General features: G+C 37.8%; 1 protein-coding gene across 4 annotated transcripts in view; it reads right to left on the bottom strand.

Annotated features, from left to right (window-relative positions):
* The window catches only part of bbs7 (Bardet-Biedl syndrome 7), a 56,100-nt gene that overhangs the window by 29,637 nt on the left and 12,597 nt on the right, over window positions 1-13,866 (bottom strand). For all 4 annotated transcript variants that reach the window (XM_059965071.1, XM_059965073.1, XM_059965070.1 and 1 more), the window contains exons 2-8: window positions 11,795-11,860; window positions 10,580-10,642; window positions 9,444-9,619; window positions 6,973-7,159; window positions 3,578-3,650; window positions 2,648-2,764; window positions 1,629-1,759 (exon numbers count right to left, since the gene is read on the bottom strand). In XM_059965071.1, coding sequence (XP_059821054.1) covers window positions 1,629-1,759; window positions 2,648-2,764; window positions 3,578-3,650; window positions 6,973-7,159; window positions 9,444-9,619; window positions 10,580-10,642; window positions 11,795-11,860 — 813 coding nt within the window. The remainder of the gene's footprint in view (window positions 1-1,628; window positions 1,760-2,647; window positions 2,765-3,577; window positions 3,651-6,972; window positions 7,160-9,443; window positions 9,620-10,579; window positions 10,643-11,794; window positions 11,861-13,866) is intronic.

The following is a 13,866-nucleotide window of genomic DNA, read 5'->3' on the forward strand; positions in this document are numbered from 1 at the left end:
TTGTGAAACATGGTGGTGTCATATTCTGGGCCTACTTCGCTGACTTGGGACCAGGATGCTTGCCATCATGGATTGAACTATAAATTCTCAGTTGTACCAGCAAATTCTACAGGAATACGTCAGGGTAATCCATCATGAACTGAAGCTCAGGTGAAAGTGGGTTATGTAGCCAGACAACAAACACTTAAGTCAGTCTACCAAAGAATGGTTAAAGCAGAAGAAATTTCATGTTTTGGAATGCCGAGTCAAAGTCCTGACCTTAATCCTATTGAAATGTTACGGAAGGACCTGAAGCAAGCACCTTATGCAAGGAAGCCCACCAACGTCCCAGAATTGAAGCAGTTTTGTAAGGAGAAATGGCCTAAAATTCCTCCAAGCCGACCGACAAGACTGATCAACAGTTACCCGAAATGTTTGGTTGAATTTATTGCTGTACAAGGGGTTCACACCAGTCACTGAAAGCAAACTTTCACATGCTTTTTCCAACAAATACATGTGATGTTGGATTATTTTTCTCATAAATAAACGATAAAGTAAAATGTTTTTGTGCTATTTATTTAATTGGGTTCTCTTTATTTAGTTTTAGGACTTCTGTGAAGATCTGATCACATTTTAGGTCATTTTTACACAGAAAAAGAGAAAATTCTAAATGGTTCACAAACTTTCTAGCACCACTGTATATATGTTCGAGCATGCAGCATGTGGATAGAGTCCATAGAAGAATCAAATTATTTGGATTATGCATTTATCTGCATCAGTTTTCCTTCTTTCCCCAATTTTGAGACTGTTTCTCACATGTGCCCTCATTTATTTATACTTCTGTTATGCTGGTAATTCTCTTTTTGTTAAGAATTGAAGAAAAGATAATTAAAACATTTCCATTGAAATCATTTTCTGAAATTACTATTTGAGTAAGGAAGTTAATTTTATTTTCTTTTACATCATTTCTTCTGGGCTAGAATAGGATATTGTGCCAAAAGTAAAACATCAATAATTGTTTGAAAACCCTGATGGTTTGGCATCTGGTTCACTGGGTTCCATTTCTTGAACTCCCTTTAAACATGCTGGGGCTGTTTCCCATGCTCCCTCTAAACTGACTGGGTTTAATGGAAAACTTATATTACCATTGTGTAACATTTTTAACAACATGCTTGGATATTAATGGGAGTAATATTCACGGGTGCCACTACATCACAAAGGGCCAGAGTTTTATTGTAAGTTGATACTTAAATAATAAAAATAACATTAAGGATAACAACATCTGTGGCAAAAGGGGAAAAAGATAGCAAAGAACAATGAAATAAATATCAATACAGGAAAAAATATGATTCAATTAAAGAAACATGCAAACCATTTTCAATTGTGTATTAGGAGTGCTGATATTGTACCCGGTTACTGATGATACCAAATGAATGAAAAGTGCAATTAAGTCAAAGAATAAAAACATCTACAGCATGAATGAGAAAGGGAAAGGCAAGAGCACTAAAATATTAACCAACACCACCAGTGAAAGATGATCATAATTTAAAACACAGATGTGTAAGTGTAATTTCAATTCATTGAATATTGAAGCACATTAACCTAAAATCATAATGCCAGCTTGATTCTCTCAAGCTTTGAAGACTTACATGTTCATAACGAAGGACAGGCTCATTATTGTTATCAAACCCATAGACTTCCACCATTCCATCATCACGGCCAATAAGCAGCTCTCTGACACCATCTCCCAGAATATCATAGTAGTCAACACACAGAGCACCTGCAGTGCATACAAAAAGTAATTAAAATTTTCTCACTGCAGTTTCATTTTTCAAAGAAATTACCAATTAGTTCTACAACTTTTCTCTCCAATTCTGTTTCAATTATAATAACTACTGGATTTGAAAACATATTGCAATTTCTTCAAGAACCAGTTCAAGATTCTGAATTCCCTTTCTTACAAAGCAAGAAAATTGTATTTTCACCACAAGAACAAAAGTAGCTTAGATAGGCCCACCATTTCCTAATCTACAAAGTGGCTAATTGGGATCTGACAATAAATATCTTTGCCAGGTAGAATCAGATAATAAATATGTCTTTGTCAGCTTTGTGCAACATGGCAACAAAACTGCTCTCCATACCATCCTGGATTAGATCAGATAAAAGTTCAAAGCCCTAAACATATTCAATTCTCAGGAATTTGAAAATGAAACCACAGACGAAAATAAACTACATTTTCCTAAAGCTGATTTTGTGCAGGATTGCATTTCACCATGACTATTCGTTAGGTAAGGAAAAGGGATATTGATCTTGCTTACCAGATGTATTCTACCTAATTATATCCGTTAAATCCGACTCTAGAGGTAGTCACATGAAATCATATTGTCAATGGCAATCCAAAAATAAATCAAATTGAAAAAATGTTAAAAAGAATTAATTTGTAGGGACTACTCAAATGATTTCAATCGCTTGTGTTTCAAATTAATTATTTGTTATTAAGACTCTTACTTGTTTTAACTCTGCTTTAAGCACTAGACCTTATGGGATTTAGTTGGCTCACCAGGCCTCAAGAACAGGAGGTTGAACTATGTGATGTCCTTTAGCAAAAATTAAACACTTCTTCTCTCTAACCAAGCCCATTTAAAAGGACTTACAAAACACCCCTTACCTCCTCTTTTCTTCTCATTGGAGATTTCCCACCGATGTATTGGAGAACTCTTAGTAACCTGTACCAATCCTATTTTACCATCAGAAGTTCCATATATTAGCTCTTCTCCAGAGTCACCTAAGAATATTGAAAAGTATATTCTCTTGTTTAATACAAAACCATAGCATTTACAAACAAAAATGAATTAGTCAAAGGAAATGCACCTTCAGTTTTACAAAACGAGTTCGAGATATAAAAAAAAGCACAATATGAATACTCCGGGAAAGAACTTGACCAGCAATCATGTAGCAGCATTGTCATTTCTTTTCCACTTCAATTGACACACAGAAAGTTCATTGCTGAGATGGTCAGAATAATTAGAAATCAAACTGTGATTACAGCAGCAGCAAGGATGTATTGTTTCACAAATAGCATCAATTTGGGAATTTTGCACTTGAGTATCAAAGTAAGGTACAGTATAAATGCAAGAGATTCTGCAGATGCTGGAAATCCAGAGTTACACACACAAAATGCCAGCAGACCTCAGCACATTAATCAGCTTCTATGGAGAGGAATAAAGAGTCAATGCTTCATGCTAAGACCCTTCGTCAGAACATCCTGATGAAGGGTCGCAACTCAAAACTTTTAACTCTTTATTCTTCTCCTTAGATTCTGCCTGACCTGGTGAATTCCTCCAGCAAATTATGTGTGTGTTAGAGTATAAATGCAATATCGTTCTCATGATATTAGGTTAGTTGAGTGATATGCTTGTGCAAGGACCTAGTTTTCCCAGTCCTGTTGAGCGAATTTAGTAAATGGTGTTGCAACGTCATGCACTGCAATTGGAGTATGGTTGCAGGTAGTGAAAAACAATTCATGGGCACAACTATACAATCATTGCAGAATAAACTATTATTGTAATTTTACTCATGATTCCAGTATTATACTTACCGCCATTTCCACTGTGTAACGCCAGTACTTTAGGTATTCCAGGAACTTCTACCTTGTATAATAAATCAGACCCCTGGTAAAAATATAATGGGTACAAGATTATCAAATATGCTGACTATGAAGTATGTGAAGAATAAAGCAATTAAAACTGATATAAAATGTACTAAATTTACTAATTTTTACAAAACCTTCATTCCCAGAGATCACATAAAATGTGAACATGGACCATATTATAACTGGTTAACCCTCATGTCAATTTTCTGCACTATTCCATTTCAAGAATTTCAACTATTTCACTATTTCAACACCTTCAAGAATTATTCAACATATGCAAATATACCTCCACATAGAGTAGCATCCATCAAGAATCAAGAGCATAGTTAGATCTTAAATGCTCGCGTTTCTACTTTTATACATCTTTTGATCATGGGATATGATGCAAGCATAGAAACAGGGACTATTCTCTTGCTCTATATTTTATTCTCTTACCAGTTTTATCTAGCTATGTGGCACCCCATTTTTACGAGATTACAACCTATAGAAATTCATCCGTGCTGCTTTTCTTGGCACTAGAACTCATCAGCAATCTACATGCAATCTTCCAGTAATGACAGGATTCTGTTCTGAAAACTGTTTGTAAGTTAAAATAAATAAAAACTGTATGGGAGGGTATCACAGAAACAGCTGTGACAGGAGAGCAATCAGGAACAGGAATACTCCAAGTGTGAGCGAGTCTGCTTAGCACACCCTGCTCTGCTTGAACCTGTACACAAGCACATGATTGTTGTGGCTTAGTTCAGAGTGTGGGAGGTAGGTGTGAGAGAAGCCGCAGCAGAAGATGCCTGCAGTATCACAACAATTAGCATATCTATTCCAATAGTCTATCAAATGCTTATTCATATCTAGGTTCAGTTCAGTTCAGTTCAGTTTCAGTTTATTGTCATTTAGAAACCACAAATGCAATGCAGTTAAAAAATTGAGACAACGTTCTCCAGAATGATATCACAAAAGGACACGACAAAACAGACTACACCAGAAAATCCACATAACTTTTGGTAATCCCCAAATCCAGAGTCCAGAGAGGCTGCCGCGTATTAATATCGCGCTACCATCTCAGCGCGTTCCCCGGAAAGGGGCTCCAAATCCACCAGACAAAACAAGATTACCCAGACACACCAAGTCAAGAGACAAACTGTACCACCCAACAAACCAAAAACTAAAGCTACAAGACCTACACTAAACCACATAGTTTCATATAGTTAGATAGTTAACATACAGTTACAACAGTGCAGACAATACCATAATTGATAAAAAACAGACCATGGGCACAGTAAAAATAGTCCAAAGATGTTAAGAGACTATAAGTTCAAAAGAAACCACCACACAGTTTCCACAAGTCCTCAGGGTCCCGATAGACTCATCACCCCACGCAGGTGGCAAAAGGGAATACCCCCACTATGGACTTCCACAGTGCCGGAGTCAGCCTGGCAGACGCAGCACACAATGAAAGCTCCATCGGACCCAGCCTCACAGACGCAGCACACAGTGAAAGCAGCCCGACTGCAGCAGACTCCAAGTCCGTTGAACCTCCAAGCCTCCGACCATCCCCTCCAGCACAGCCTCTCTGAGCACTATGACGCCCCCACCAATGCGACCCCGAGAACTCGGGGCCTGTTCTTCTCAGCAGAGACCTCACAATAGCAGCAGCAATGAAGAAGGCCTTCCTGGAGATTTCCAGATGTTCCTCTGTGCTCCCACGTCCGTTTTTCATCAGATTAGGATTGTGCACAGCACCCCGCTTAACAAATAATAGATATCAACTCCGGAGTAGCCGCTGCAAACTGCGTCGCGCCGCCATCTTGGTTGGTCAGTCAGGCATTCATAACCTGGGAAGAACCAATACCTAACAGAGTTTCAAAAAAGTCTAAGATCAAGATATTCACTAGTGTTATTTTAGAAATGAACGCTAGTAGGTTCAGCTTCAGGAACAGCAGGCATTAGCGGATTGAATTTCCAGCACCTTCCCTCATAGTGCTGAACTTAGGAGGCTACCCTAAAAAGTCACATTACCACTCTTCTGCTATACTGGACTGCATAATAATGGGAGTGGGGGCCAGGGCAAGTGGAAGAAAGGTGGCAGGGTTCTTCTAGGGACAATGCTACCTGCCCATGTTTCTTACAGCAAAAGGCAGTTGTTGCAGCAGGATGCCTGGGAATTACCTTCAGATTCATGACCACCATGTAGAAATGATTACACTATTGGGAGCCTCTCACAGTTTAGCCAAATACCCAGTCCAAGTTAGTGCATAAAAAGCTCCATTTATCAAAAATTAAAGACTCCCATTTTGCCAACGCAGTTATTCTCGACCTTTGTGGCATTTCTGAGCACAGTCAAATTACAAAGACTTTGAGATAATTTGTTTATTTAGGGTTACCTCAGCTTTGAAAGCTCTGTGGATACTTGCGTATATTTGTCACTTGAGGATTCTAAAAGTGCATCCATTCTCTTCCACCATCGTAACTTCCTGCCGCCAGTGTCAGCTCCTTTGTCACCTGTCCTTCTATTGTATTATATATACTACTGACCCAATGTCAATGGAACTATTTCTATTTTCACATAATTTATCCTGCCATTTAATTTTTAAGCCAGTTATATTGACTGGGATTCCAGTTTGGACCAGACTTCATGAGCTTTACTTGACAAGAGAGGATTATGCTTTAATTGCACAAAAAAGTCAGACCTCCAAATAATGTTCAGTATCACCCTTCGCTATTATTAAAAATGGTTGAAATTTTTGCTAGAAATGAATGTTGATTAATGCACTCATATTGACATCAACTGCTTGGGAAAATCAGTGCTAAGGCAGCAGCACCTTGCACTCAAAATTTCATACCTTATTATCACAGTATTAACTTACTCAAAAACATTTGTGAAACAAGTTAATGCTATTTTAACATTCTTGCTAATGCTGACTTTGTGGTATTGCACAACAAATTTCTAGGTATAATGCTACTGTCTACATAATCTCCTACTTGCTATTATGAGATACTTTTTTTCCTTAATATCTTTCCATTATTTTCTTTATCTATGATTGAATTTTTCTTCATTTTAACATCCAGAAAAAGCAAAGGCTTAAGAGGATACTTCTACTGTTTCCTGGATCAATACATTAGTGTGAAACATTGTTGAGATATGCCAGAAAATTGTTTATCATTTACAATCTTAGGGGAAGAATACTAAACTTAATTCATTACCATTTTAACTATATTTATCCTTAAATGCATTTTAAAAAACATGGCAGTAAGTTAATGCAAACATTGAAAACGGCCACATTCTTCGATTCTGTCTCAGAAGAATTGCTCCAAAATGTAATATCAGCACTCTGCCATATTACCTTTAACACTCTAAGCACCCGGTCTTGGCAGGCCAGTATTGGTGTAATACTGTCCACTTTTTCCACTGGCAAACAGATTATATCATTGATCTTGTCACTGGATAGGTAGTAGTCCTGATCCTTACAGTCACAATAGTGGTTATATATATAACTTGCACACAGGAAAAGATTTGCACCAGACACATACCTATGAGGAGACAAAGTACAATGAAAATTACAACAGCAGTCTCAAAACACAAGTTCACATGCAAAAGTATTTCTTCTAAGTGAGTGAAAATAAACAAAAGACTATTGATTTGTATATCATAAACACAAGAGATTCTGCAGATGCTGGAAATAACCAACGCGCTAATCGTGAGTTGAGAGCTATGACAGAGCATGGTTTCCTGAAAATTTTGCCTGACTAACCTACTGCAGTTTTTTGAGGAAATTACAAACAGGGTAGACAAAGGAGATTCAGTAGATGTGGTGTACTTGGATTTTCAGAAGCCCTTTGACAAGGTGCCACAGGTGATGCTGCTCAGCAAGATAAGAGCCCATGGAACTATAGGGAAGTTACTAGCATGGGTGGAGCATTGGCTGGTCAGCAGCAAACAGAGAGTGGGAATAAAGAGATCCTATTCTGGCTGCCTGCCTGTTACCAGTCGAGTTCCACACGGGTCGGTGTTGGGACTGCTGCTTTTTATGATATATGTCAACGATTTGGACTGTAGGATTAATGTAGCTAAATTTGCTGATGATACAAAGATAGATGGAAGAGCGGGTAGTGTTGAGGAAACTGAAAGCCTGCAGGGAGACTTAGATAGTTGAGGAGAATAGGCAAAGAAGTGGCAAATGAAATACAATGTTGGTAAGTGTATGGTCATGCACTTTGGTGGAAGAAGTAAATGGGCAGACTATTATTTAGATGGAGAGAGAATTCAAAATGTAGAGATGCAAAAGGGAACTTGGGTGTCATTCAGCAAGATACCCTAAAGGTTAACCTCCAGGTTGAGTTGGTTGAGAAGAAGGCAAATGCAATGCTGGCATTCATTTCTAGAGGTACAGAATATAAGAGCAGGGATGTGATGTTGGGGCTCTATAAAGCACTCCTGAGACCACACTTGGAGTACTGTGTGCAGTTTTGGGCTCCTTACTTTAGAACAGATATACTGACATTGGAGAGGGTTCAGAGAAGATTCACGAGAATGATTCCAGGAATGAAAGGGTTACCGTATGAATATCTGGGCTGTATTCCCTGGAGTTCAGGAGAATGGGGGGGGGGGGGGATCTCATAGAAACATTCTGAATATTATAAGGCCTGAACAGATTAGAGATGGCAAAGATATTTCCCATGGTAGAGGAGCCTAGGACAAGAGGGCATAATTGAAGGATGTCCATTTAGAACAGAGATGTGGAGAAATTACTTTAGTCAGAGGATGGTAAATCTGTAGAATTTGTTACTATGAACAGCTGTGGAGGCAAATCAATGGGTGTATTTAAGGCAGAGTTAGATAGGTTCTTGATTAGCCAGGGCATCAAAGGGTATGGGGAGAAGGCAGGGGAGTGGGGATGACTGGAAGAATTGGATCAGCCTATGATTGAATGGAGGGGCAGACTTGATGAGCTGAATGGCCTACTTCTTTTCCTATATCTTATGGTCTTATATACAGAGCAACAGACACAAAAATACTGGAGGAACTCAGCATGTCAGGCAGCAATTATGGAAATGACAAAACAGTCAACCTATTGGGCCAAATCTTTCATTAGCACTGGAAAAGGAGGAGGAAAATGCCAGTATAAGAATTGGGGAAAGGAGAAGAATGGCAAGCTAGAAGGTGATAAGTGAAGCCAGATGGGTGGTGGGGGGTGGATGAATTAAGAAGCTGGGAGGTGATAGGTGGAAAAAAGCAAAGGGTTGGAGAAGAAGGAATATGACAGGAGAGGAGAGGGGATCATGGGAGAAAAAGGAAGAGTGGCACCAGGAGGTGATAGGTGAGGAGAAGAGATAAAAGAGTCCAGAGTGGGGAAATGAAGAAGAGGAAAGGAAGAGGGTAAAAAATACAGGAAGCTGGAGATACAGATGTTTACGCCATCAGGTTGGAGGCTACCTAGATGAAATATGAAGTGTTGCACCTCCAACCTGAGAGTGGCCACATCTTCACATGTTGGAAAGGGAATGGAGATAGGGATTAAAATGGTTGGCCAAAAGGAAATCCTACTTTTTGCAGATGGAGCTTTTTCTTTATATTGATTTGTATATTACCCGATTACATTTGAAAATGGGCAACAAATGCAAATTCCAAACTGAAGCACACTTGGGAGAGAAATGAATACATTTTCAGAAGCAATAAAAAGGAGTGAGCTTACAGAAAGTTTGTGAAGGAGAGTAATTGTAACTACCTTTGGCCACTAATTGATTGAATGTCGTATGGCACAGTATGTATTAAATCTGAACAAAATTAGATAGATATAACTAACAAACCACTTACAGGGCTCGAATACTTTCCATGAGGTTACTTTCAAATGACAAGAACTGCTTTCCCTTTTTAGTGAACCCGCGCACCTCTGAACCAGCACTTATGAAGATCTTCTCCTGTGGAGTACCAACAGCTCCTCCCAGTTCCAACCTGGAAACTTTCTGTCCTGGCAAGGTCTTGAACACTGGCTGTATACAATTCAAATATACATCCATGAATACAGAATCAAGTTTATTATCAATGTCTTATAATGATGTGAGTTCAGTTGTTTAGCAGCTGCAGTACAACTTAAATACATAAAATTACTATAAATTACAAAATAAATAGTGCAAAAAAAAAGGAATAATGAAGTATGTTTATGGGTTCATCTACCATTCAGAAATCTGATGGTGAAGGGGAAGAAGCTGCTCCTGAACTGTTGCAGCTTTAAAAACACATCCTTTAAAGTATATCAGCACCACATATTTAAGAAGCCACTGGAATATTTTCAAGCACAAGAAATAAAATCTGCTCTAAAACAGTTGAAGAACTACAAGGTGTGCTAATACATATATAATTGTTCTTCAGGCCAAAGTCAAGAAACTCTTCCCCACTAATTCCAAATGAACCCATTGTGTTTGATTTGGCCTAGGTCTTATACTTACCCCAAATAAACTGTTGTGATCAGTGTGTCAAATCAAGATCCAGGCATTGCTGCTGCTGTTGTCTCATGCAGCCAGATCTTTGGTGGTAGATTCTAAGATGAGGCCCTTAGGTCATCCGAATAGCCTATTTTACTAGCTCATTGTTCCTACATGCTCTTATAAACTATCTTTTTCATTCTCTAATATTTTGATCATTTTGCTTCCTTAATCCCTCATGAGAATGTACTTAGATTGAAGCTAAAACAGCTCAACTTTAAAAGCCTTTAATTGTTTGACTACAAACAATTTCAATTCAGTTTTACTCTTCAAGCTTTAATTTTAATTTATCTGGGCATGTTTTGATGTCATCCAATGAAACTGACCTTCCTTCAACTATCTTTAACTTGGAATACTCTATATCTTTGCATGCAGTCTAAATCTTGTGGATTCCACCTTTATTTCCTTCTCTTCTAATTACAGAATCCTGTGCAGGTATTTATTTAAATACCTAAAATTTATACTTACAACCGCCTCTCCCTTTTTAATTCCAAAACAAGTAACCACTCCATCTTGATCGCCAATAACAACCTAATAGAACAAATTAAAGACATTAAAATAACAAAGGTCTATAAAGTATATTTTAACTAGTTTAGAGAGAAACGTAAGATTCTAGTATAAGTTTTTTAACATATGGCAAATATATCCTGGCTAGGTAATTTAACGGCTGCTATCATATAACCATATAACAATTACAGCATGGAAACAGGCCATCTCAGCCCTTCTAGTCTGTGCTGAACGCTTACCCTCACCTAGTCCCACCTACTTGCACTCAGCCCATAACTCTCCATCCTTTTCCTGTCCATATACCTACCCAATTTTTTTTAAATGACAAAATCGAACCTGCCTCTACCAAGGGTAGAGTTCTAACTTTCTTGACCTCCTCCCCCAATAGTAACACTGGAAATGGAAAATCAATGGCGATCTTCATAAGAAATTACTTAGAGCTGCCATTATTGACTCCTATTCTCTATTATTTCCCACACCATTCTTGCCCTCTTCTCTTCTCCCTACCTCAGTCTTGTTCTCTCCTTTTCCCTACCCTTTGTTTCACCTTTCACAACACCTACATGTTCTCTCCCTCTCTTTAACCACTCTCTCTCCCTCCAAATACCTCTCACCCTTTCCCTCTCTCTCCCCTACATTCTCCTCTCCTTCTCACACACTGTCCTTCCCCGCACAGCTTCAACAATATCTCTCATCTCTGCCTTTCTTCATCCTTCACCAATTCTCCTTCAATTACCCCTTCGACCTAACTCTTCCTCTTCCCTCTCCATATCTCCCTCCTAATTCATTCTCTCCTCTCTTTCACAGCTCTCCCTGTCCTCTCCATCCCTCATCGCTTATCACCCATTCTCTCTATCATCCCTAATTTTCTCCTCTCTTCCACACTCTCTAATCTGCACCATCTTCCTTTCTCCCCATCACTTTCTTGCTAATCTTTCTTTCTCTTCCACAATGGTCCGTCTTCCTCTCTGCCTCTTTTCTATTACTCACCTCTCAACTCTAACCCCACAAATCATTTTTAATTTTAACTTTTATAACTCGCACAATGTACTATAATTATTAAATTAACACAAAATAACATTTTAAACACCTGCAATGTTAACTTATGCTACTAATACAATTATTTTAATTAACCAAAAATATCAACTTAGATTAACTGATAGTTTTAAAATTGACCTTTTGGGTAGTTCGGCGTCCTGATGCAGGTAACAGCCTCATAGTCTTTTGTGAAGTAACTCCGACCTTTGTTAAAGATAAAGGAATACAAATTATACATTTAGAACATAAAGATCATAATCAATTCTGAATGTACAACTTACTGCAGAATGCTCAAACGTGTGGAAATGTCCTTTACTTATAGTAACAAAATTGAACCTGTATTATACCAGATTGTTTTGTGAATAGAGTTTGTGCAACATTATGTCAATGAACCCCGAGTCCTTGCCAAACTGCAGATTCCAATACTGGAAGAATAGCAAGTACACTGATCAAGCAGAAAAACAGAATGTGCCCTGTCCTTGAACTGACACGCAGTAGATGTACATATGTATAAAGGAATGACTGTGCTGCCTTCGTTTGGAAGTGATCACCAGCTCTTCCGCAGTGCTAGTCTTCCCTTGCTACAAATAAAGTCAGCGTACTATTGACTGATCCACTCTTGAGTTAATTGCTGTTTGTTATAAGACACAGCAAAAATGTGCACAACAAATGAAATGTGAAATTAAAACATGATTATCTTGTACAACACTGTCATAAGATTTTTATATGAAATTTAACAGAAATTACCAAATAAAGATCAAAGAAACCATCTTGACCCACCACATCCTATTAAAATCTCCTAGGCTGATTACAGTTAAACAATTCCAGATGTCCAACCTAAAATTAACAGTGCCCCTCTTTAGAGTATCCAGATGTATCTTGGCTAATTCCAAGGATTGTGCATCTAGTATTCCCAATGAATGCCAATATGATACATTCATCATCCTTTCTGTAAGGAATTCCCTGACAAGAAATCATGCGTTTTCAGAATAGTAAACCCAACCTGTGGAAGCAAGAAGCTGAAAATGTTCATTTGTGGGACAGGACACTTTGAGTTAAATGCTTGCTATCAGTGCAGAAGTGATTATCTTATGACACATTAAAAACATGCACAATATTGGCAAACATGAAGCTGATGACCATTTTGTCAACTCTGTCTTAAAATATAGTATATTTTAAGTAGGTTTCATAGTAAGTAAATAGCTATACAATAAGTACCCTCACTATAGATGCTGCTTTCATATTATGTTACAAGTCACCTTTCATTTAATAGCTTATGTAGGTCTTTAATGACCCATACCTACCTATGTAATTAAATACAGTAAACTGCACATATCTTATACAATCTTTAGAACTAGTATATAAAACATATCATTTCCACGGAAATTAATACTTATTAAACTGTTCGCCATCATTTCATTTTTCCCCCAAGGCTATGACGTTGCCAATGTAGGTTCTGTGTATCATAGCTGAACCTGATTGTATAAGCTCTGCACTAAATGTTATTTTATATATATATTTATACACACACACACACACATACCCCCCTAGTTGTTTATAGAATTAATTTGTCTACAAACCAAAATAGGATATGTACATAAGCTTTTTAAGTAAACACATCAGTGAAGCTTCCCAAGAGTTAAACTGTATAAAAGACACACAGTGCTTTATGAAAATACCAGCTTATGGTAAAAAGGTAAACAGTGACAACAAATGTGGATTTCTCAAAGAGCTAGCAGAATTTGTAATGGAGAATTTTTTAAAATGACAAAAATTAAACAAATACTTTGTATTTTTTTCATAGAAGATACAAAACTCATGCTAGATGTACTGGAGAATGTAAGGTAGCAGGAATGAGGAACAAAAGAAATAAGAAAAGCTCTTTCTACCACTACCCCCATCCTCCATCACCAAGCCAATTTTGCATCTAATTAGATATCTTGCTTTGGATTATCTGTGCTTTAACCTCTGGACCAGCCTAACATGTGGGACCCCATCAAATGCTTCAGTAAAGTGCATATAGGCAAAGTCTTCCTAATTACCTCCTTTTAAAAGACTCAATTAGTGCACAAAGCTATGCTATCCTCAATCAACACCTGCTTATCCACAGCTGCAAAATTACTATCCTTTAGATTTTTCTCTAGTAAATTTCTTATCACTGACAAAAGGTTAACCAACCAGTAAGCCACTTACCTTAATCTTGATGTACT

Source organism: Hypanus sabinus, chromosome 3 (assembly GCF_030144855.1).
Source record: "Hypanus sabinus isolate sHypSab1 chromosome 3, sHypSab1.hap1, whole genome shotgun sequence".
Classification (NCBI taxonomy): Eukaryota; Metazoa; Chordata; class Chondrichthyes; order Myliobatiformes; family Dasyatidae; genus Hypanus; species Hypanus sabinus.